Source organism: Drosophila hydei, unplaced genomic scaffold, assembly GCF_003285905.1.
Source record: "Drosophila hydei strain 15085-1641.00,03,60 unplaced genomic scaffold, DhydRS2 tig00008121-arrow-pilon, whole genome shotgun sequence".
In the NCBI taxonomy this organism is placed as follows: domain Eukaryota; kingdom Metazoa; phylum Arthropoda; class Insecta; order Diptera; family Drosophilidae; genus Drosophila; species Drosophila hydei.
Genome location: NW_022045832.1, coordinates 767,829 through 790,677, shown reverse-complemented (window position 1 = coordinate 790,677; position 22,849 = coordinate 767,829). Strand labels below are relative to the sequence as shown.

Below are 22,849 nucleotides of genomic sequence, written 5' to 3'. Positions count from 1 at the left end.
ACGGCTGCCGGTCGATAAATCGTGGTGAGTTGTCGATTATAGTTGGCGTGTATCGAGCCTCTAGCGATAACTAAATACAAATACAATTAGTTGATAATAAATCGCCGCTAAGGCGGAATTTTTCAAAATATAAAACGGTTGTATGAAATGAATTGGTAGAATATTTTCAAGCACAACATTAAATTGTAAAGAATTATTTATATAATGTCATAGTGTAAAGTAATGTCGTAATTTAATTATGTTGAGTTATATAAAAATCAGATTATGATTATTAATACCGCAGTCTTACACACACTTATATATATATATGTATATATATATATATATATGTATAGGTTCGTCCGACCACATCTGTGGAGATGATAAGATGCGAAGGGCGAGGTCAGTTTGGAATATGTGATTGTAAGGGAGTCTAATAAAGAATGATGTTAAACGGCCTGAAAAGGTCACTTAACTTTTGGTGATAATACGTAATAGTTGTTATTGTTTACAAATAAAAGTGTTCAAGATACTAAGCTCGACCATGATTGCGAGTCAGAATAAAACTTATCACCTATTGGGAATGCAAATAAATACTAGTATATTTAAATGCTTTCACATGTTGTGAAATATATACATATACACTTACATATACATATATGTGTATGTAGCTACGGTCTAGCTGTATTGCTTATCGCTGAACTTTTGACACATTTCATGCCGTCGAACATAAAAGCTGGACTATGGGCTTCGCCGAGAGGTAGCTATATATATAGTCTAAGCAGCCTCAGACCATTTAGTTTAAATCTTTAACTGCGACTCGAAAGTATTGAACATGTTCAAGTATCTGATCGTTTGCCTGGCGCTGTGCACATTGGTCTGTAACAAGTGGCATTAGTTTAAATTTCCAAAACAGCTTGATTAATTAACACAAACAAAATAAAACAGGCCTATGCTAATGAAGAATGGGTGGCCAAAACTGCAAATGAAATCAAGGAGATTCGCGCCGAATGCTTCAAGGCGCATCCCCTGAACCAGGAACAGATCAACAAGTTGAAGCAAACTGAGTTTCCGGACGAGCCCGAAGTGCGCCAATATTTACTGTGCACTGCCACTAAGCTGGATATCTTCTGCACTCACGAAGGCTACCATGCAGATCGCCTGGCTAAGCAGTTTAAGATGGATCTCACCGAGGAGGAGGCGTTGCAAATTGCTCAGGGCTGCATTGACAGCAATCCCGAGAAGAGCCCAGCGGACGTGTGGGCTTTCCGCGGACACAAGTGCATGATGGCCAGCAAGATCGGCGAAAGGGTCAGGGCCTACATAAAGGCCAAGCAGGCTGCGGCAGCTGCCTCCGCTTAAGCTCAATAAATGTTATTTGTGCTTGAAGGCAAACACGTTGACGAATAGTTTATTTAATTTGTTTAAAGGCTACATAAGGGGGCAACGAAATTAAACTACATGTGCATTGAACTATGTTTAAGTGGCTACTGAGCAAGTGATTCTATAGATGTTTAGGCATCGCCGCCCTCAGATATGGTCTTCATGGCTGCATTAATATGCTCTTCCAGCGGCAGGTTGCTGTCCAGTGTCGGGTTGCGGAAGCTCTCCAGGAAATAGCAGGTGCCGTTGCCATTCGAATTGGGAAACTCCTTTGGCAAGCAGGAGGGATCGCGTGGTTGCAGATCAAAGGCAAAGCGGTCATGCTTGGTTAGCCAACTAAATGGATATGTAAATGGTCAATCGAGTCTACTAGCAAATTAGAGAACAACTTACTCTTTTGTTGTTGGGCTAACATTGATCTTCAACGCTTCGCTGCTCGATTCAAACTTATTGGCAATGGTCACGTTGTGCCCAAACAGACAGTACCTTGGCATTTTGCGACCAACTACACCCGCGAGCACCGTGCCAGTGTGCAGACCGATGCGCATTTTGATTTGTTCACCATCGTGTGTAATGTGCTTGGAGCAAGCGCTGAGCATCTTGAGCGCCATCCAGGCCACCTTGTGGGCATCGTAGATCGAGGCCCGATGCAATCCGCTTGCCACACAATAAGCATCTCCAATGGTCTCCACCTTGTACACGTCAAAGAAGTCGCAGAATTCATCAAAGTCCTTGTACAAACGTTCTAGCATACTGATGACCATGAAAGGCGTAGCCCGGGAGCAAATGCTGGTAAAGCCAACAATATCGCTGAAGAGTATGGTCACATCCGGATAGGTCTTGGCATCAATAGAAGAGCCCAGCCACAATTTCTCGGCAATCTCTGCCGGAAAGATCAAGTGCAGGAGGCTGACGTTCTTCTTGCGCTCCTTAGTTACTGCCGAGTTAGCCTCCTCAATGCTGCTCTTCAGCTTGTCCATGCGGCGACGTAGGCCATCCTGAGCACGTGCTTGCTCACCCACTAAGATCACCTCGCGTGTAGCATCGTGCAATGGAATGTCAGAGATGAACAGCCCATTGCAGGTCAGACCATCCAAGCCGTCCAGGAAGGGCGAGCCAATGAATAGCAATGAGTTCGATTCAGGGCAGTGTACCATTTGGCCCTTAATCTCCAATCCGATAGCAGGAAAATCGGATACTCCCGGCGGGCTGTTTAGCCCAATTAGAAAGGGCGTGTAGGTGCGCCGCACTATTTCTCGGAATTTCATGGTCAAGCCTTTGGGCCGCTTAAAATCAAAGTAGGTGGTAGCCTGGCAGCCGAAGTCCGTCAGATACGGCTTGTAGAGCTTGCTGAAGCCCCGTCCGAGCTGCACCAGTTCCAGCTGTTCGTTCATGATGAAGTGCCAGGGAAACATCTTGCAGAAGCTTGACGAGTTCATTTGCAGATCGGAAGCATTCGCCGAGTTGCTGCGCTGCACTTTCTCAAGCAATTTGCTGGTCTCTTCAGGTCGCTCCATCTGCAATGTCTGAGAGCTGTCCTTGACCAAGGAGAACAAATAACGATAGCGACGCGCATCACCCTCCACCGGTTCAATTTTAATGTTCACATCCACCTTGTATAGCATGCGAGTCAGGGCCTTGAGGGAGCCAAGCAATAGCCAGGCTATTACCGGTCGTTCCGAGGTGAAGATCAACTCGCCATCGCCCGCGCACACGAAGCCCGTATCGGTAACATCGTCCTGAGCAAGGAGAGGAACACATTTGTCAAGCTTTATGACAAGTATCTGGAATGTACTAACCTCTTGCAATTTTAGAACATCGTATACCCCGTCCAGCGAGCCCAAAAACTCCTGAAGATCGGTGCCTAGACAACGGAAAGCTCGCTCGATGATGCCAGTGCAGCAGCACGTGATCAGCTCCTCGCCAAGTAGAACAAGAATCTCACTGGCGCTGGCCTCGTCCATCTTCAAGAGCAACTCCTGAATGTCTGCCAAATAATCATAGTTGGTGCAGTTTTTGAAGAACTTGGGATCCAGCTTACTGTGAAATAATGGTTTCAATTAACGTATCTCTCCAGCGGTGAAAGCTTTTGCAACTCACAGCTTATGAATGTTTGGCCAACTCTGTCGGTACTTGGCCACCAGTGAGGTGACTGCCGAGTTGAGATCCTCATTCGAAGGTGCTGTCAGCAGCTGTATGGCCATCTGCAGATGGGTCAAAGTTAGAGCATCGCCTGACAGCGACAGGTCTTCGTCTTCCAAGTTCCAATGAGCACCCGGCTCCACAGTGACCGATGGCTGGCGCGCCAGCGAGTCGGCGCGACGAAAGAAAGGACACGCCATATTGCGTGCGATAGTTCGCTCTGGCTATGTTTAATTGAGCGCTGTTGACCAAACCTATTTGAAGCATAAAGTTTCGATTTCAGCCAGTTCAATTAATATTATTAATACCAGGTCACTACTAAGTTAACTAAGATCGATATCAGTGGGTGTAGAAATATTAAAATTCATGGTTTCAGCTTGTTCGTGATGTCAGCGTTAAGCGAAATGCAAAACGTTGTTCAAGTTCAACGTGCACTTATATGTGTATATGCAGCCGTCTGCCTGTTGTCCTCCTTTTACGTGTGCTACCCACCCACTGGCCTATAAAAATACGCCTCCTGTTACCCCCCAGAGCAGGCTTGAGTGGCTGCTGGATTTTCCTTCACTCAGTTGTTGTCTCGTCTACGTTCCCGGAGGTCGATTGTGTGTACACTGAGCATGTGCCAAGGCTTGCACTTACTTTCCTTGAAGAGAGCCCCATTAGCATAATGCAATTTCATTTTAATTTAATACTTTTCAGACATATAAGCGGGCGGTCAGCTCTCATTTCATTGTGTGCCACCCCCTACTTGACAGTCGCAAGCTTTTTCCTTGTTGCACAAGGCAGAGCGACTACATCTGTGTCCACAACTAAAACAACTTGGTGCAACATGCATTTATAACTGTTATAAAACTAAATTTTCAAGGTAACAAGCACTTAAAAAGATGTGTGTATAAAATAAAATATCATTTATTCAAATTATTATGCAGTAAAATTTAACTGGAATATGAAGTAGCATCAAATTTTAAAGTATACTTTTGCAGTCAAGTGTATTTTTCGGTACTAGAAGATACAAATCCAACTATGTATCGAAATTGTGTTAAACAGGCGGACACCTTTTCTCAATGGATACACAATTTTTTCAGCACTGTTCAAGGACTCCGATATATCAAACATGTTTAATTAGTTTCTTACCTGCTGCTTAATAGGCAAGTTTAACTCGATTAATCACACCTTTTATGCAATTTTCACTTCGCTTTCTGTATTGGTATAGGTGTATAAGAATTTAATTAAAATTTTCCGAAACAACCTTAGAGTTTTTCGCACGCCTGAAAAATGCCACAACTTAAAATGGAATAAGCTTCGGTTGGCATAAACGACATAGAAAAAAGCTTGCGTTAACATTGGCTGAAGCTTTAAGCTCCTGTATTGCAGTGAAAGTGTGCAGAAATTGTTGCATTGTTTTGACTTTCCTATCAGTTGGACCGTTAGAAAGAGAGAGAGAGAGAGAGAGAGAGAGACAGAGAGAGAGAGAGAGAGCAAATGCGCTACCTCCGTTTGGTTTGACTTGAGCGGCTGTGCGCATGACTTTCTCTAAGCGTGAAGTTTGCTGTTGATAAAGCTTTCATGGCATCTTATATGCCGAGTGCTGTAGCGCACAATTCGACTAATTAACCTGTTGCGCGAGTAAAAAGCCCATACGCTGCTGTAGTTCTGCTCTTCTTTCCCTGCTGAGCATTCCAACTAGCTGCCCTACTCTCATTCCTCGCTCTCTGTATCGCTCTCTTTTTTGGCGCTTTTTCGCTTCGCAGCAGTATATTCTATTTGAGGTAAAGGCAACAAAAGCAAGTAGCATGTCTGCAGTTGTTTGTGTATCTGGCAGAATGCTGCTTATGCTGCACGTGGCCTACCGGCGCTCACCGCTCGCACTCTCAGTATTCGCACACACAGGGAGCTGCGGGTGAACGCAATCAAAGTCGGGGCCAGCCTAGCGTCCAGCAAACAGCAAAGCTAGCAACGCAGCCAACGGGAAAATTATACGGATTGATTCAGTATATTGACGTTGGTCAAAAGTGCGCAACGTGTTCTCCTGTGACGAGTGAACATTTTTTTTTTGTTTTATTTAGGGGGAGGCATAACTGTTCCATCGTGCGAAACGGCAGCTTGCTTTAACATTTGCAATAATACTTACTTAAGTGACAACCCAGAAATTTCACTTACCGTCAGAGCGCCAATTATGAGCCATATAGCGCAGTTCGTAAGTGCTTGGAGCAGTTAATTTCAATTGAAATTTCAAGTCTGTTTTTTTACGTGAATATACATACATACATATGCTACATGTATAGAAATATATACAAATATAGAAATACGACCTGTCTGTGGATTTGCATTGCTTTGTTTGCGCTTGTGATTCTAATTTTTCACTTCTTATGACTACGATTTGACTGTGAGTGTGTGTGGTTGTGCGGTTGTGTGTGTGTATGTGTATGTGTGTGCTGTGTACTGCATAGTGGATGCTTTATCTAACTGCAAAAAAGTAAAAAAGTATAAATAGAGCTTTTGTCCTTGACCTTGCACACTTCATCTCTCATGTTCTGCATGGTCCGCTCTCTTCCTTTTCTTTGTCTCTCACTCTCGCTATTGAAAGCTCATAGTTGAAAAGTAAAAGTTTTATTTTCTCATTTAGACGTATATTATGCAAATTAATTACACGCATGCTTCTTTGCAGAAGTTGCTAACTTATTAATCTAATCAGCTTTAATAATGCTACCGATTGTGCAAATATTATCGCTTTTTCTATATTTTTGGATTACAGCTAATCGTTTTGAATTTTTTGTTTGACTACTTATCTTTAAGGCCACAGTTCAAGCCCTGAAGCTAGCACCGTTTTTTATTAGTTTGGTGCTTTATTTTTCGCTGGTCCGTAAAGATCCAGAGGGTGAACTATGGACGACTGTGCTCAAGTGCTTGCCCATTGTGGCATTGATGTTTTATGTTTTGATCAAAGGATTTTCGCTTAAAAAGCAGTAAGCTTTATATTATCTTGATTTTATCTTGATTAAGTGCTTTATATATGAATTATAACTCACTTTTTTAGATATCGCCGTTCACAATTAATTCTGCTTGGCTTAGTGTTTTCATGTGGCGGCGATGCTTTGCTCAATGTTAATCTCTTTCCCTTCGGCATGGTCTCCTTTGGCGTGGCGCACATCTTTTATATGAGCGCCTTCGGCTGGCATCCACTTAAATGGGTTATTGGAGTCTGTCTATATGTGCCGGTAGTAGTATGTAAGTATAAGTAATTGAAGATGAAATTTTTATAATTCTACTAACTAATTGTTTCCACATGCTTTGCAGTTATTGTTTTGGTGCACAAATACTTGGATGACATACTCGTGATTGGGGTACCCATCTATTGTGTCCTAATTATAACTATGCTCTGGCGTTCCTTGGCACGAGCTGTGGATGCGAAGAGCCTTCTGGCCATCTTATGTGCATTTGGCGCTGTGTTGTTTGTCATATCGGATGCGCTGATTGCAGTAACCATGTTCTTGAGTGTAGATCTGCCATCACCACGGCTGCAAATCATGATTACCTATTATGCTGCTCAGTTTGCAATTGCGTTGAGTACTGCCGATGATGGACCTTTGCCGCCATGTAAGAATAAAGACAAATAATATTGTCAATTGCTCAATTAATATCCTTAACGCAACCACCAAAATATGTACTTCCAAAATAGTAGAGTAGTTGTTAAAGCTATTTAGTTGTGATACCTATTGTTTGTTTAAAATAAATGTCAATTTTAAAACCATTTCCAATTTAACGGACTTCTTTTATTTATACTCGTTACAGTTTTGCAGCAGTCAGACTTTTGTTGCGGAGCCTAAACAGAGTTGCATGCGATGAAATAAACGCTAGGGTGACCATTGTACGAATTTATATTGATATTTTCTGGTAATTTTCATTACCGCTTGACTTTATCGGCTCGAAGTATTTGTTATTTGCTGATATATTAATTTAATCACACAAAATGGGTCCCTCCGAGTTTAAGTTAAACAATCCACCCGAGGACCTTATATCGGCTGTCAAATTCGGCTCCAAATCCAACCAGTATATGGCAGCATCATCTTGGGATGGAACGCTTCGCTTCTACGATGTGGCGGCAAACTCAATGCGCCAAAATTTTGTACAGGATGCGCCTATCTTGGATTGTGCCTTCATGGTTTGTTCAATACACTGTTATACATATCGTGTGTACCCATAACTCATTACACTTGTCACAGAACATTGTACATCTGGTGAGCGGCGGATTGGACAATCAACTTCGAATGTACGATGTGAATACACAAGCTGAAACTCTGGTGGGCGCTCACGATGATCCCATCCGCTGTGTGGAGCATGCGGAGTATGTCAATGGCATCTTGACCGGCAGCTGGGATAAGACAGTCAAACTTTGGGACATGCGCGAAAAGCGCTGGGTTGGCTGCTTTGAACAGAACAACGGCAAGGTTTACTCCATGTCTGTGATTGATGAGAAGATTGTGGTGGCCACGTCCGATCGTAAGGTGTTAATTTGGGATTTGCGCAAGACGGACAGTTATGTTATGAAACGCGAATCCTCATTGAAGTATCAAACGCGCTGTATACGCCTATTCCCCAATAAAGAAGGTTATGTCATGTCCTCCATTGAGGGCCGTGTGGCTGTTGAGTACCTCGACCACGATCCCGAGGTGCAACGTCGAAAGTTTGCATTTAAGTGCCATCGCAACCGGGATCATAATATTGAGCAAATCTATCCAGTCAATGCGGTGAGCTTCCACAATGTTTATCACACATTCGCTACAGGCGGCTCCGATGGCATCGTCAACATTTGGGATGGCTTCAACAAGAAGCGCCTGTGCCAGTTCCACGAATATGACACATCCATATCATCACTTAACTTTAGTGCCGATGGCAGCGCCCTTGCCATTGGGTGCTCATACTTGGATCAATTCTCAGAGACGCCAGCTGCAGTGCCTAATCCGGCTATATATATACGCTACCCGACTGACCAGGAGACAAAACAGAAATAATCGCACGCTCATAAATAAGTATTTTTTAATAACTATCGTTCAACCCATTAAATGCATTTTGATTATTACTTTGAGGTTAATTTAACATACGCATCCTTCAGCAGCGACAAAAGCTGAGACACTATGTAGCCCAGTTCGATAAAGCTGAGCGTCGAGGCACCCATATAAAGCCCCAAAATGCCGCCAAAGCCTGCGACCAAATCGACAAAGCTGTACTTCAGTTTAGTTTCAATCTTCATCAACACCCGCTGGCTATAATAGATCTCGGCTTTAATTCGCTTTGGGATTGTGGTGTTTGTCGTATTGAAGCTGTAGTGTAAGATGGCCTAGGATGAGGATAAAGGGGCTGATGTTGTATGTTGACTTACTAATTCAAGTGGCGCACATTCAGATACGTTTGGTACAACTGGACGTTGCAGCTGTCTGGGCACGAGCAGAGCTGACCACGTCGTGAATCTTTAATATGCGTATCCTGGTCAAGGGTTTTCACATACCCAAAGACGTCCGTGTGATGATGAAGGCACGGAAAGTCCAGCACACTGCACTCCCGAGTATCGTCTTGAGGAGAGATGGGATTGGTTTTCATTTCAGTGACTTCTCTGCAACTTACCTATAACTGGCAAATAGAGGGGCATGGAGCAATTGCAATAGAATTGAACGGAAGCCTGTAAGCAACTGAAAATGCAGTTGGAGCGACTGTAGGGGAGATTCTTATACGGGTAGTCGGGATGCCGCTCGTTCTTTTGCAATTAGGTTAGTTATTCGTTTCTATAGGCAGGCGTCATTTTGTGCACTCACCTCGAAGTAGCAGCGTCGCTTGACAGGATCCATGATGTCAGTGTTTTTGGACGTTTGTATGACCAGCGGGTCTACGGACACAAAGTTTTCAGTGTTTGCGTAAAGATGATAGTTCATGGTGTTTGACCATTCATTAGACTCCTTGATCATCAGCTGAGAGGCAAATATTGTTTAGTAATTATTCAATCAGCTCAACCAGCAACCTACATTCATGGAAAAGGGCACCTGGGTGCCAGCACGCAGAAAGGTATCGTTGAGGCGCAGCATGAACTTTAGGCCAGAGCCTTCGCCGGCGGTGCTCAGCTTGTAGGGATAAAATTCATTGACCAGCTTCTTTTTGCTCGACTCTTCGGATATCAGCGAATTGAACACCAAGCAAATGCCTTTCTCAGTGCGCTCCGATACAAACAGCTGACAGCATTCGTATCTAGTTTCGTCGAAAAAGCAGGAGTCCGGCACGAAGAGCTCATCGCAGCGATAGGCCAAATAACTGGCCAGCTTGACGAGGCTCACGTTAGCCAGCGCCGTCATATTTCGCTTGGACAGACCCCCGAGTGTTTGAAACTTACCAAAGTTTAGCTGCTCCATGCGAACGAGTAGTTGGTGGAAGGACTCGCGTACATAAGAATCTGCGTTTCTGGGCATGAAACGATGCTGAGCCGTCGAGGCGCGCAGCCAGTTAACATGATTGAAGGGGCAAATGGCAACCGCCGGAAATTCAATATTATAAACTGGAAACTGTGTAGTTTCCACCACGCTGACCAGCTGCTGCTCAGTGTGCTGTTGCTTCAACACGGAGAACATGCCCAACATTCCCAGCATACCCAGCAACACGACAATGAGCCAAAAGTAGCGAGCGTAAATGTGTCGCTCCTCAAAGGCATTCTGAATGCCGTGTATCGTCGAGTGGGCAAACGCTTTATACAACATCTTCTCATACTTTTGCCGCAGGCGCTGCGCCTTGAAGCGTTGCAGACCCTGGCTGAAGTTGGCTCGCGGCGCCACCAGTTCCTTAGTGTACAGCAACATGGCAACTGAGCAGTGGCCCACGAAGTGCTGACAGCCCTATGCTAATGTGTATTGATTAGTAATAAAGGTGACTGGGCGTGGCTAAGTGCCAAAAGCTTGGAGCTTACTCTGCATATGGCAATCGAAGTTTTATTAATGAAAATTACAAAATTGTTGGTCAGTCGGAAGTTAAAGTTATAAATTATGATACGGGTGCCAGGCTCTGCTGCACCAGCTTCAAATGATTCTTAAGCAGACAGTCGGCGCCACGCCAAGCCCATTCGCAGGCGTTCGAGCCCTGCTCGTTCTTATCCACACAGACTGCAATCTGGCCATGCAGCGCATCGTCGTGGTTGGCGTTGCCACGGCTCAGCTGCGTATGAACGTTCTCCACATTGAAGCCAGATTGGATGTCGAACAGCCCGAACTTGGTGAAGACGCACTTGAGGTAGCACTGGGTCTGTGCATCATTGGGATACACCCATTTCTGGTACTGTTCGACCAGTTCTGCGGGCACCTTCAGCTCCTTGACGCACTCCTCACGGTAGCTCAGCATATTTTCTTTATTCTTGATGACATACTCGGCTGAGACCTGCGAACCAGCAGATTGTCCATAACATTGATCTGTGAACAGTAGCTCAACTACTCACCAAGCTGATCAGCATGCAGAGTGCAATGAGGTATTTCATCTTGATGCCTTTCAGTGTGCGCCACCACGATCAAACTTCTACTGTTCACAGCTCAGTCTGCACCGCCTCTATTTATACCTGTTGCCTTTTCCTCTACCTAGTGTGAAGAGGGAAACCTTTTTCCAACTGCATAGCGACTTGAATGTTCTCTTTTTTGTTAGCTCTATTCATTATGGAAATTTTTAATGTTAGGGAAAAACTAAAAAGAGCTCAGCAGAATATTTGATATTTCTAAATTAGAAAATGCATAAAATATAATTTCTAGACAGATTTTATATTTCTTATCTTATCTTATTTATATTTATAATATTATCTGAGATATACATACGATGTAGCAAGCTTAAAGTACAGTAGAGTTTGTTATTATAGACAGCAAATGGAACTTTTTGCTGTTAAGAAACTACTCTTGCTGTAGAGTATATTTCTATTTAAAGCAAGTGCTCCTCATCGATGTGCTTAAACAAGGTTCAACACCAGCTAGTGACCTGCTGAGCTCGGCAGTGTTTTGATTGAAATCTTATTGTTGGCTCAGACTTATGTGTACCTGGCTTAAGCAACGTAAACAATCTTCAAGTGCTTGCTTGAGGACAATTTTGATCAACAATGCGCACTCAGAGTCGTTGCAGTTGCGTCGCTTGGAAATTTTCCACGGCAGGTAGCTAGGTTCTCAGCTCTAAAGAAATGTGTAATAAGACAATGCGTTCAAGGTTTCATTTTCTCTTCTTCTCAATTTATTTTGTTCTGCTCATGCCGGCTATTGGATCATGTGTTTTGATTACAGGTAAAAAAACGTAAGACTTTTTTGTTTTCTGGATCAGGTTTAATGGGTTGGGGTGTGGGTTTGCTGCAGATAATAATGCGATCCAATACGAAGTTTATGGCTCCGAGCACAGACAGACCCAAAAACAAGCCAGCTATGCCACCATATGAAACTGTGGAATAATTAAAGCGTTCAGAAACTGAAAGAAAATGCTGGAAAATCCATAAACAACTCACCCATCAAGTCAAGCATTGTTATGTGCAGCGTGGAGCGATACGAGAAAAGGGTCTCCTCCTGAAAGTAGACGTCGACTTCAATGTGATCGCTTCTGCTGTCGGAGCCGCTAAGGCGATCCGTGAACGTAGCTGCATGATACTGAGTGTGGTCACAGGTGGGATAGCATTCGCAGTAGGTAGTATTGAAGACATTGTCTTTGGACTCCTCAATTATGTTGCCCATGTAAAAGAGAGAAACTTCGGAAATGCGTTGATAAAATTTAAAAGTTACAGTGCCTATTAAATAATTACCTCCGTTCTGCTGTATGCACGTCAAATCCGCAACTGTGCACAGGCGCAGAGGCTTCTCATTCAGAGGGTTTGTTGATGGAATTAGCTTATGATCACACTCACACTTCTTCGCTATGTAGCTTAGATGGCATCTAACTATGCACTCAGAAAAGGACTGCGTCAGCTCGTCCCTGAAGTAACAGTAACGCATGTTCACCGGGCGTGCCCGAGCACCTGGGTCGGCTGTAAAGTGCTGCGGCTGCAGTCCGACCACAATGCGATCGTCTGTGGAGTATGTCACACTGGAGCCCACATACTGACCCGGCTCTTGCACGATTACCTCAAGAAACACAAATATATAAATTAGGATTTCTTTGAATAGAATTAGAGAAAGTTATGTGTGTGTGGGCTAACAGATACCCGCTACTCCTTGTAGTCTTGGGTTCATGAGTTGAACGGCTTATTAGGTATTATTTACAATATTTCTAACATTTTACGAAACTCTAAATATAGTTTATATATATATATATATATAGTTTTATATGTAATATAATATCTCATATCTCACTTAAAAATATCTGAGTCTTTCCATATGCCTGAAAGGGCATAACTAAATAGAGACTTAGTCATCAACATTTTTTAAATTTATATCTGAGCTGATAATTCAATTTTCTGAACATTTCTAAGTACCTTAGGCTTCAGAAAGTGACAGAGACAACTGATTTATAGATAGCAAAATTGATTTTTTTTGGCATTCATATTGATATCATATACAATACGCCCAGTTAGTTCCGATAAACAGGAAATGAAATAATTGTTTCGGTATCAATTTGTGATATGATTATGAGTATTTTGCAGTAGATAAGTGGCTTTGGCATCGATGCTTACCCCTATGGCCGTCAGCCTGATGCCTTGTACAATCCGATGAACCTTGATGTTTAGTGCACTCTTGAAACCTGCATCGGCTACAGACCATGGCCAAGTGGGATCGGCATTTTCGGCAATGATCGAGTTGAATACATAGCAGGAGCCGATCTTTAGCTTACGGAATAGCAAGCTGCAGCAATCCACTTCCTGACGGCGCCACGTGCATTCCAAGAACAAGTCCTTGCAGCTGTAGCCGAGGTCTAAGATGCTATCCACGTTAAGCAATGTTTGGTTCTGAAATTCTTCGAATTCGTTAATGTTTAACTGATTTAAATGGTTAGGAGGAGAGATGCGCCAACGAAAGCTCTGCACCAGATTATAGAGCATACTAAGGCGCTGCTCTCTGCGAGTGCTGTGCGCCATCGGAGTTACGTGGGTGGGGCAAATGGTGATGGCTGGAAAAGCAATCTCCGAGACGTGAACGTCGGTTCGGTCGATTGTGGTCTGAACCCAGTATTTGAAGTAACGCTCCGAGGATAATACGCAGACGTAGATAGTCAGCCCAAAGCCAAGAATCATTATTATAATACGGGTCAAGCTGATGGAAGCAAGTGCAGGAGAGTTAGGGCTATAATTAATAAAGTTTGTCAAGTGCTCACCGTCTGAACCAGGAGCATCTGTCCTTTGGCCTATCTAGCGCCAGTTTGTCATCATCATTAACGTCATTGCAAGCGGGCAACTTAATCACGGTGCACATTTCGATGAACTGATTGACGGGCGTGGCAGTTAATCAATGAACAGCAGCGCCGATATTAATATCACAACTTTATGGCCGTATATCAGTCAATGGGCTGATAAGCCCATCCAAACATAACAACTCAATTACTAGAATTGTTAGCATTAATGGATGCCAGAGTCTACTTTCAGCACTGCAATTATCAGTCGAAGCTTTTGCGACAATCGCGTAAATAAAGCCGGAGCAAAGTGTCAGCGCGGACAGTAACAAAATGGTTAAAGTAGCAAACGCTGCCAACGCAGCGGATAAGGATGTGGACAAGAGCTTCATGAAGCTGGTGCGCAACTACTTTCGATACTACTGCGAGAGATCCACAATTCACTGTGTGCGCTATCTGTACGATGCCCAGTTGCATAATGTTGAGAGGTGCTGGCTGTGGGCTCGATAAAGGCTTCTTGATTAATATACTCAGTTTGCAGACTCATCTGGAGCATGCTACTCATCACTAGCGTAACGCTGTGCTGTTCATTCTATTTGCTGGTTGCGGAGCGTTATGGAACGCAGAAGCTACAGACAGTTATTGAAGACTCGCAGTATCCCGTATTCCATGTGCAATTCCCGGCGGTGGGCGTCTGCACGGACAACCGCATCAATTGGAGCAAGCTGGAAGCAGCCAAGGCACAGTTTCTCCCAGCCAATGCTAGCGAAGATATCGTTGAAGCATTTGGCACGCTGCTCAGATACATGGAGACGCTGAGATTTGACAATTTTGAATTTAGTACATCTGAAATGGAGGATACAAATCTTGAGATTGTCGACTTCATTCCGCTCACCCCATTAGCAAATTTTCTGGCACTGCACTGCGAGGATATTCTGGTGCCGGGCTCCTGCAAGTGGCGCCAGACGTCGTTCAACTGTTGCGACTACTTTATGATGGAGAAGACGGAGCATGGCTTTTGCTTGGTATTCAACTCGGAACTGTCGTTCGGCTCCCAAGCGATTTTAGAGCGCGAGGGTTCCGCTTTCTATCCTAGACATAATGCCAAAGCGGGCCAGGGCTCTGGTCTCAACTTCAACCTACTGCTGAATGACAGTTTCAAGCGGCCAGATTCTTCGGTCACGGATAATGTTTTTGTGAATAGAGTGTGCCGTTAATTGAACTTGATTTCCGTTTAATTAAGCAATTTGCAGATCATGATCAAAAAGCCGACGCAAATGACTAACGTGGTCTACTCCATAAGGCCCAACACGGAAACCCATGTGGCAGTCCGACCTCAGATGACACGCACTGACGACACCACACGAAAGGTGCCGCCGTGGCGTCGCAACTGCCACTTTAAGGACGAGCAAGTTGACTTTGGCATCAGCGATGCTGCGAAGCGACTGAAAAAGAGTTCCTTGATCTCCAACTGCCTCACCAACTGTCATGAGTCCTACTTGGTCAAGCTGTGCAATTGCTCACTACCAATTTTCTTTCTCAGAAATGGAAAAGGTAAGCTGGCTGTCTATTAAGGCTTCTCTGACTTACTTATGATAGTCTTGTGAACCAAAGTCAAGAACTGCACTGCGTCCAGTCTGCGCTGCATTTCGCGTCACAATGGTGAGTTCCCGATGCCACACGAAGCATCAGCCATCAACTGAAATGTATCTCGCAGATATTTTCGGTTACGACAAACATTTGGAGGAGGATAGTTACTTCATCGCCAATAAGCCGGGCATGACCTGTCCCTGTCTGGTCGGCTGCAATTTGCTTGAATACTTCACATCCACAACCACGTTGCCATTGTCTTCAAGGGAATTGTACAGCTCATATATACAAATCTATAGCCAAAATTCTGAAATCTGTATTCCTCTGCTCTCTAGGCCCAAGTCATCGGCTTTAAAGGTCTTCAAGGTGGATGTGCACTATCAGGTGGATATGATGATAACGTATCGCACTAGCCTCGAGTTTTCCAGCATTGACCTAATTGGTATGTCATTAATCATATAACTTTCTACACATTTGCTAATGCTTTCCTATTTTAGCTAATCTTGGTGGCATTTTCGGTCTCTTTCTGGGCGCTTCTATGGTCAGTGGAGTTGAGCTAATCTACTTTCTAACTGTGGGATTTGCTCTGCACCTTTATGATAACAATTACTATGTCATTCTACACAGGAATCTCAAGAGGCAATGGGCCACGGCACTGCGTTATTTACGCAACGAAGTGACTCACACCCACCAAGCGGCAGAGCCTGCGCAGGCAGAGTCCAAGAGCAAACTGCGACATCCGTTAAGTCACAGAACCAACACATGGTGAAACTGATTTATTAATCAAAAGCAACTTTGGTTTCATTTCACGAATAAAATAATACTCGATCGAAATGCATGATATTAAAAATGAAATCTTTGCCTTATTCTGATTGAAAGAGAGATGTGTTTGCTATGTATTGTACACTCAAGCAGAGAAGTTTCTGTATGAAACTAATACATCTTATATAAGCATCTCTTAAATCTCTTAAATCTATATTTTATTCATTCACATCAATAAACAATCTTCCTGGGTGTTATTCTGCGTCGGAAGTGCAGCGTTATGGGAGCGGGTGAGTGCGGCGCCAGAGGCGGCTGCTTGGACTTCCTGTTGTCGCGATATAAATACAGATATAGGCCAATAGTGGCGTAGTAGATCAGCTCGATTGCACTGAGCAGCGAGGCGCCCAGAAACAAACCAATGATGCCACCAAAGCTGGCTGAAATTCAAGCAGATAGATGACAGATGATGCATTCGCTGAGTCATCATTGACAGGAACTCACCGAGCAGTTCCACAAAGGTGAAGCGCATATGGGTCTGATACTTAATGTACCAGGGTGACTGAAAGAAGATGTCCAGATGCATGTTAATGGCCCCAGCATCCATCTCTTGCGGTCTGTAAAAGATAGTGTGGTTATGGCCAGATTGAGTCTCTATGAGCTGAGCTGCCTTACTCCATTGCACTGTTGCTAAAGATGGTGTCGTAGACGAGCTGTGAACAGCTGTTGAGGCATTCACACGACATGCTGTCCTTGTACACGTTGTCCACATACTCCTGTTCCAGCGGATGGCGCTCCATGCTGAAAGTCACTTTGAGGAATATTTCGAGTGGCAAATAAATATTTATTATTTGATGAAACATTTACTTACATCGGTGTTCATACAGGCACTTGAAATCAGAGGCTTTGCACTCCGAAAAATTATCTATTATGGGATCAATATCTATATTTCACCAAATTTAACATTACTTCAAGGTTCTACGCACCTTTCTGATGACGGGGAAAGAGCAGAGTTGGGGAGCATTTGCACAGATTGATCACGTGTTCCTGATGGCATTTGGTCCGGCAGTTGCCACGCCAGTAAACAAAGCCCGGCAGATTCTTATAGTGTGGATCATGAACCTCATCGGGGAAGATGCAACGTCTGACTTTTGCAGTAAGAACGCGGGTTCGCATGTCGGAGCCAGTGTACCGTGGCACCATGCTGATTTTATTGTGGCAGTCATGTGGCACAAGCCGAGCTGCCTCGCTCCATTGCTGAGGCTGCTTAATCATGATGTACATGCCACGTAAGCCAGGCATAGCAAGTGTTTTGTTTAGCCGCATGAATATTTCCAGGCCAGTGCCAGGACCAGATTGGGCCGTGCGGCGTGGATAGTACTTGTCTTCTTTCTGTAAACGAGATGCTGACGGATTGTCGATCAACACTGCCAGTCAGGCACTCACCTCCCGCTGTCGCATCTGTTCGCTAATTGCCGAATTGAAGACCCAGCAGAAGCCGAATTCGGTGCGTTGCAGCTCGAAGATCTCGCAGCAATTATGCGGCTTGCCCCTCCATTGGCAGCTTGTAAATAAATCGGTGCACTCCAGATTCAGAGTTTCCAGTACCTTTGCCACATCCAACCCATCTAACTGACTTATCTTTGCGGCCAGCGTTGAATTCTCAAAGAACTCCCCCAGACTCCGCATATCATTCAAGTGCACCCCAGACGCAGCAGCAAAAAAGCTTCTGAACAGCTCCTTCTTCTCTGCGCTGGCATCGCTGCCCAAAAACTGTTCCGGCATCTCTTGCTGCAGTCGTGGCCAGTTGATGCGACTGCGTGGACAGAGCCCCACCGAGGGAAACTGCACAAAGAATATCGGCTGCATACTGTCTTCAATGGTCGTGTGGACGCGTGCGGAGTTGTACAGCTCGGTCAGGTCAACGTAAACAATTGTGGCACAAATGCAGGTGCCCACCAAAATCAGAAACCAAATGAATCTAGAGAATGGAAAGTTGACTATTAATTCACTGACTGATTAATTCACTGGAAGTAGATTTAAATTTGAAATAAATTTATCATCTCGAGACACCAAATTTACTTGGTCTTCTGCATTCAATAATTCTCTATAATATTTAACTCTTTCACTATATTCTCTAGGGTATCTAGGGTATCTAGTGTTATAAATGTTGGAATAGGCTCACCTTTCAAAATGCCGCATTTTTGGATCCGTCAAATAGCGAAAGCCATGCACTGAAGAGTTGGCACAGTACTCCTTTAGGTAGGGTATCATTAGTCCAACAAACTTGCCATCCTTGCAGCAGCCAGCGAGTTTTTGATGACGTGGCACAGTTTTATTGATGTAATTCCCATAAAGTGGCCGACGTGCCGTTGGATGCGGCAGCTCCTGAGGATAGTACATTTTGTGTGGCAGCTGCCGCAGTGCGTCGCAGCCGATGAGCCAAGCGTTTTTGAGCATTCGAGTTCCATTTGTAGACCAGACAAAGCTCCATGTACATTGAACTCAATCAAAAAGCAATTATTCTTGGCGGACAGCGTAGGCTGCTTGGTGAGCGCTGCGCTGGGCAGAGCTTAAATCACGCACACAATTAACACTTGAACGCCGTCTGGATTGGATGGGATGGGATGGGGTCGAGCTGCTACAAGTGGACAAGGACACGCAAGATGTTTACCCAACAATTCTGGCTGGGAGCTCGCACTGGCTCTGGCCAGCGGCAGCATAATCTCCTGTTTGTTCGACTGTTTGCACGTTCATTAAGCGACTGCCTCCTTCCTCGTTTACGTCGAGTGGTTGGAGAATTTCAATTTGCTTTCCATCGGGGGCCGGACAGGAAGAGCTGCTGTGTGACAGATTTTCTTGCCACCAGTCGGTGGGCCGTCGGCCCCGTCAGTTGCTCGACTCTGCTTTGAGTAAACAACTAAAAATATTTTCGATTTATCATTGCGCGTTTTCGTCGTGAGTGTCTTGACGATTGAGTTGTTGTTTAGTTGCCTTTGGCAGTATGATTTATTTGCTCTGCTCACAACTCTCAAATACTTTTGACTGCGCCGAGGAATGCTACAAATTTGTGAGGCAAACACTTTACTGTGACTGTGATTTGGCTGACTTCAAGTCAATTGATACGATCAATAGCAGAGGTCTGATGTGGCATGCGAGTTTTCGGCTAAGACAGCTCAGTCAGCTTAGCCAGCCTAATGAACAGCTAAGGACTATCTGTTATCTCTAATAATAGCCGAGGCCAAGTATTGCCTGTTATTTGAGTTTGTAATGCAATAAGAATATTAGTCAGAAATCAAAAGTCTGTTCGACAAGGAAAAACACTTTAAGCCAAGTAGCTTATAAAGTCTGGCAGCCGAACGTGAGTCATGTCAACGGGGTGCCGACCTAGACCAACTGGGGAACTACCAAGTTCTTAGAATCATTAGCTGCATTGTATTCTTTTTGAGATGCAGGAAAAGGAGATTAGGCAAGGTCGCTATGGAGTGATACAATTTATTATTGGCAAATAAATGTAGATATTTTTATGGCTGCCTTTGAATTTCAAAGAAATTACTTTAGATTTTATGGGAATTCTCTGGCTGAGATTTGAGCCTTTGCCGCTTTAGTTGTGAAACTTTATGATATATAAAATAGTAAAATAAAATGTTGAAAGACAAGCATCAATTTAATTTCCTGCCCAATGATATGGCAGATGCAAAGACATTAACATATAAAGCCCAGATTCGCTCTTGCTCGTGCGTTAATAACTTCCGGTTGCTGCGACAGGATCAAAAACTTTCCCTTTTGGGTTAACTTTCAGCACACGCGTGTGCAACAATTTAGCCCCCAACTGGCGGCTTGTCGACTCCATCGGCGCCAAGGTTCAAGTTCATTTGGCCTATTAAGAGTAGACAGCGCCGCAGTCATGTAAACTTTCTGGTTAGACATGCAAAGCCAGCAGCGTGAGACCCAGTCAACATATATATATATATATATATATATATATATATATATATATATGTATATATATTTATATCCTTGCATACCGCCCACTGCCTAGATTCAGTTGGCGTTTGTCGCCCGTCCGCTCAAAATTCAATCTTACTTTTATGAGCCAAGAGAAACGTGACAACAAGTCGCTGACAGGGCACAAGATGAGCTTCTGCATGTTGCCAACAGACCGTGTGCCAAGTGCCCGCATTTAAGCCATTTAAATATGCAAATTTGGCTTAAAAGGAACTTTAACTCCTTCGTGGTGCTCGTCAGTGTCAAACTTTTGCACGCTAATTTGCATGTTTAGCACCGCGCGGCATTGTCTTCATTTGCACTAGGAGTCCTGCCGCATGCCGTGCCCCTTGCCCTGATGGGACCACCTAACTACGCTATAATTGCGTTTATCTTTTGATGACTGAATCCCCGCTGAGTTCCATAAATACTCCTGCTGTTAGCGTCTGTGCTTTGTGCTCTGTTCGTGTCAAAATCATAAACAAGCCACCAAATGCCTGTTAATTATTTAATAATATTAAAGGATTACCAGCCATGAGGCCAAGTGCCAAGAGGTGATTGATGATTCTCGTCCGCCTGGCAAATGCCGGCTAAAATACATATTGGCAAATGTTTGAGTTGACTTCGAGCAAAGATTCGTCAATTTGGCTGATGAGCTGCAAAAGCGGACAAGGCTGCACTGCGCCTGGCTAGAAGCGACGCCATTTTGTTTATACCCACTTCCGCTTGCATTGATTTCAGCTGCGTTCTGACTTTTTGCAAGTAATTTGAATAATTTTCTAAAGAAGTGTAAAATTTACATATAAAATGCTTGCGTGTGTGTGTGTGTGTGTGCATCCCGGTAGATCCCAGTTGCCAGTTGCCAGTTGCAACATCAAGATAAAGACGAAGCCAGAGATGCTGCCAGGGGCAGGCACAGCTCACACCCATGTACGGCACGGCAGCTGCAAGGACTCGAATTCTGTGAAGACAGCTCCTAGTGCTGGCAATGCTTTTAGCATGTCTTTTGCAAATGCAAATGTTTATACGCAATTGAGGAATAAACAAACGCACACTATGTGTGCATGTTTCAATGTGTCTGTGCCTGTGTCTGTGCATGTGAATGCGCTTGTGTGTGCGTAAGCTCCCAACTTTTGTCCTTACAGCTTGCCATTGAAAGAGCTACTAGCATGCATGTGAACCTCAATTTGAATTATGAACTTGGCAAAATTAAGAAAACTTTTTATAATTGATGTTATGCATTTTAAATCCGTTCCATTGCTTTGGTTCTGGTATTCTTTATACAGCTTTTCCGTTTTTCCATTCATACTTTGCATTTTTCATTTCTTTATTTCATCTGCTGCTGCAGTTCCCAGCGAGTTCAAAGTTTAAGCGCATCGATTTGTTGCTCTATCCGAGCTACTTATATAAGCAAACGCTTAAAAGGGACGTTGACTGAAGGTTCCCATTGAACTTTAATACCTATGCAGTTTTGTAAAAATAGCACTAAAACTGTTACCGGATTGCAGTTAAATATGATTGGTCCTGTGAACCATTTATTCAATATTCAAACTAATCATAAGAAGCTTAGGAGGGACTCTAACGCTAGCAGCTGCCAACTCTGCACAGCATGGTGCATCTGCCTGAGATGCTTTGCGTATGCCTGATTACTTTGACGATACGCAGTGGTATATTAATTTGGGTCTCTTCACACCTCTGGCATGACATGGGCATTATAATGAAAACGGCATTAACACATATAAAATGCAATAAACGCTGAGGAAGCCAGAAGAACAACTCGACTGTTAAGCTACACACGTCAACATGATGCAGTACTTCAAGCGTGTGTGGGGGTGGCTGAGGGTGGTTGCCTTGTTGTCTGTGTGAAAGGCATTTGCACAATTTAAGCACCCGAGAGTTTAATTTTGGAACTTTGTTTAACAACTTTTTAAATGGCGTTCAGCGCGCTTGTTTATGTCACATTGTTGGCTGTAAATTTAAGCAGGTCGAAACTTAGCTGACGTAAAATTAACAAATTGCAATCTATGGCATTCGCAGCATTTCAAATGTAAATACTTTCGCCTTTATCTCAGAGATGATGTTGCCTTTATTGAGTTAAGACCTCGTGTATTTAGTCTCCATTACTTTAATGCTGAGACGTGTGTCAGTTCAGCTATTGAAGCAACGTCTTTCAAAATAATAGCCATCAATCAATCTCCACTGATTATCGCCGCCAGCCTGCCAATCTATAGTGCATTATGTATAGATACGCAGTACAGTTTTGCCTTAAATTGGCTCAGCACCTGTTGCCTGCTGAGGTACGCAAAAAAAGTGTATAACGCATCAACTGAAATTGGCTTCTGATTAATAGCTTTCAATCATTGTAGTGGACAAATTTTCTGTCTTAAACCAGACTCTGGATTAATATGAAATATAGAAATATTTGAGAATTGCTTGCTTAAGTTTTGTTTAATACACAATTTTTATTTAGCTAGATGTTTGTTATTTTCTAAATATTAATTAAATAAAATATAAATTTTCCAGTGGTTTTTTAACAATTTTTAATTAATTTAGTTAATTTCCTTATCATGTTATATTTGTAGTAGAAAGCTCAGTGCAGCGCTGAAACGGACCTGGAGTCAACTGTGCTACGCATCGGCTGCATCAAGTGTATAACAGTTTCACGACTGCGCATTGCCTAGTTCGGTTTTGGCGC

General features: G+C 43.6%; 9 protein-coding genes across 10 annotated transcripts; 4 read left to right on the top strand and 5 right to left on the bottom strand.

The window, feature by feature from the left end:
• The first annotated feature begins 760 nt into the window (after positions 1-760).
• Positions 761-1,374, top strand: LOC111599445 (general odorant-binding protein 99a). Its single transcript, XM_023315100.2, has 2 exons — positions 761-856; positions 928-1,374. The coding sequence occupies exons 1-2, from the start codon at positions 815-817 to the stop codon at positions 1,339-1,341; spliced, it is 456 nt and encodes a 151-aa protein (XP_023170868.2). The 5' UTR covers positions 761-814; the 3' UTR covers positions 1,342-1,374.
• Positions 1,375-1,464: 90 nt separating this feature from the next.
• Positions 1,465-4,783, bottom strand: LOC111599443 (head-specific guanylate cyclase). Its single transcript, XM_023315098.2, has 5 exons — positions 4,639-4,783; positions 3,463-3,758; positions 3,162-3,402; positions 1,756-3,101; positions 1,465-1,698 (listed from the first exon to the last, which is right to left on the bottom strand). Exons 2-5 carry the CDS (start codon positions 3,702-3,704, stop codon positions 1,494-1,496), a joined length of 2,034 nt encoding a protein of 677 aa, XP_023170866.2. The 5' UTR covers positions 3,705-3,758; positions 4,639-4,783; the 3' UTR covers positions 1,465-1,493.
• Positions 4,784-5,325: 542 nt separating this feature from the next.
• On the top strand, positions 5,326-7,249 carry LOC111599426 (lysoplasmalogenase-like protein TMEM86A). 2 transcript variants are annotated; one of them, XM_030224947.1, is made up of 5 exons: positions 5,326-5,505; positions 5,571-5,701; positions 6,301-6,470; positions 6,542-6,732; positions 6,802-7,249. In XM_030224947.1, exons 2-5 carry the CDS (start codon positions 5,681-5,683, stop codon positions 7,119-7,121), a joined length of 702 nt encoding a protein of 233 aa, XP_030080807.1. In that variant the 5' UTR covers positions 5,326-5,505; positions 5,571-5,680; the 3' UTR covers positions 7,122-7,249. The 2 variants fall into 2 exon arrangements, with proteins under 2 accessions (XP_030080807.1, XP_030080806.1); XM_030224946.1 differs by having other exon boundaries at positions 5,326-5,516.
• A 148-nt stretch (positions 7,250-7,397) lies between these two features.
• On the top strand, positions 7,398-8,565 carry LOC111599424 (mitotic checkpoint protein BUB3). Its single transcript, XM_023315075.2, has 2 exons — positions 7,398-7,666; positions 7,728-8,565. The coding sequence occupies exons 1-2, from the start codon at positions 7,475-7,477 to the stop codon at positions 8,514-8,516; spliced, it is 981 nt and encodes a 326-aa protein (XP_023170843.1). The 5' UTR covers positions 7,398-7,474; the 3' UTR covers positions 8,517-8,565.
• Positions 8,566-8,581: 16 nt separating this feature from the next.
• LOC111599423 (pickpocket protein 19) lies at positions 8,582-10,343 on the bottom strand. Its single transcript, XM_023315074.2, has 5 exons — positions 9,522-10,343; positions 9,315-9,467; positions 9,127-9,256; positions 8,885-9,074; positions 8,582-8,825 (listed from the first exon to the last, which is right to left on the bottom strand). Exons 1-5 carry the CDS (start codon positions 10,341-10,343, stop codon positions 8,582-8,584), a joined length of 1,539 nt encoding a protein of 512 aa, XP_023170842.2.
• Positions 10,344-10,474: 131 nt separating this feature from the next.
• LOC111599425 (general odorant-binding protein 99a) lies at positions 10,475-11,041 on the bottom strand. Its single transcript, XM_023315076.2, has 2 exons — positions 10,973-11,041; positions 10,475-10,914 (listed from the first exon to the last, which is right to left on the bottom strand). The coding sequence occupies exons 1-2, from the start codon at positions 11,009-11,011 to the stop codon at positions 10,525-10,527; spliced, it is 429 nt and encodes a 142-aa protein (XP_023170844.2). The 5' UTR covers positions 11,012-11,041; the 3' UTR covers positions 10,475-10,524.
• A 693-nt stretch (positions 11,042-11,734) lies between these two features.
• Positions 11,735-13,901, bottom strand: LOC111599422 (pickpocket protein 11). The gene is made up of 5 exons (XM_023315073.2): positions 13,804-13,901; positions 13,166-13,742; positions 12,299-12,617; positions 12,008-12,244; positions 11,735-11,943 (listed from the first exon to the last, which is right to left on the bottom strand). Exons 1-5 carry the CDS (start codon positions 13,899-13,901, stop codon positions 11,774-11,776), a joined length of 1,401 nt encoding a protein of 466 aa, XP_023170841.2. The 3' UTR covers positions 11,735-11,773.
• Positions 13,902-14,151: 250 nt separating this feature from the next.
• On the top strand, positions 14,152-16,177 carry LOC111599421 (pickpocket protein 19). Its single transcript, XM_023315072.2, has 7 exons — positions 14,152-14,306; positions 14,360-15,014; positions 15,072-15,372; positions 15,433-15,480; positions 15,536-15,680; positions 15,744-15,850; positions 15,906-16,177. Exons 1-7 carry the CDS (start codon positions 14,152-14,154, stop codon positions 16,175-16,177), a joined length of 1,683 nt encoding a protein of 560 aa, XP_023170840.2.
• A 214-nt stretch (positions 16,178-16,391) lies between these two features.
• Positions 16,392-18,570, bottom strand: LOC111599427 (pickpocket protein 19). Its single transcript, XM_030224964.1, has 6 exons — positions 18,353-18,570; positions 18,250-18,257; positions 17,614-18,182; positions 17,039-17,559; positions 16,672-16,978; positions 16,392-16,607 (listed from the first exon to the last, which is right to left on the bottom strand). The coding sequence occupies exons 1-4, from the start codon at positions 18,568-18,570 to the stop codon at positions 17,146-17,148; spliced, it is 1,209 nt and encodes a 402-aa protein (XP_030080824.1). The 3' UTR covers positions 16,392-16,607; positions 16,672-16,978; positions 17,039-17,145.
• Positions 18,571-22,849: the final 4,279 nt, after the last annotated feature.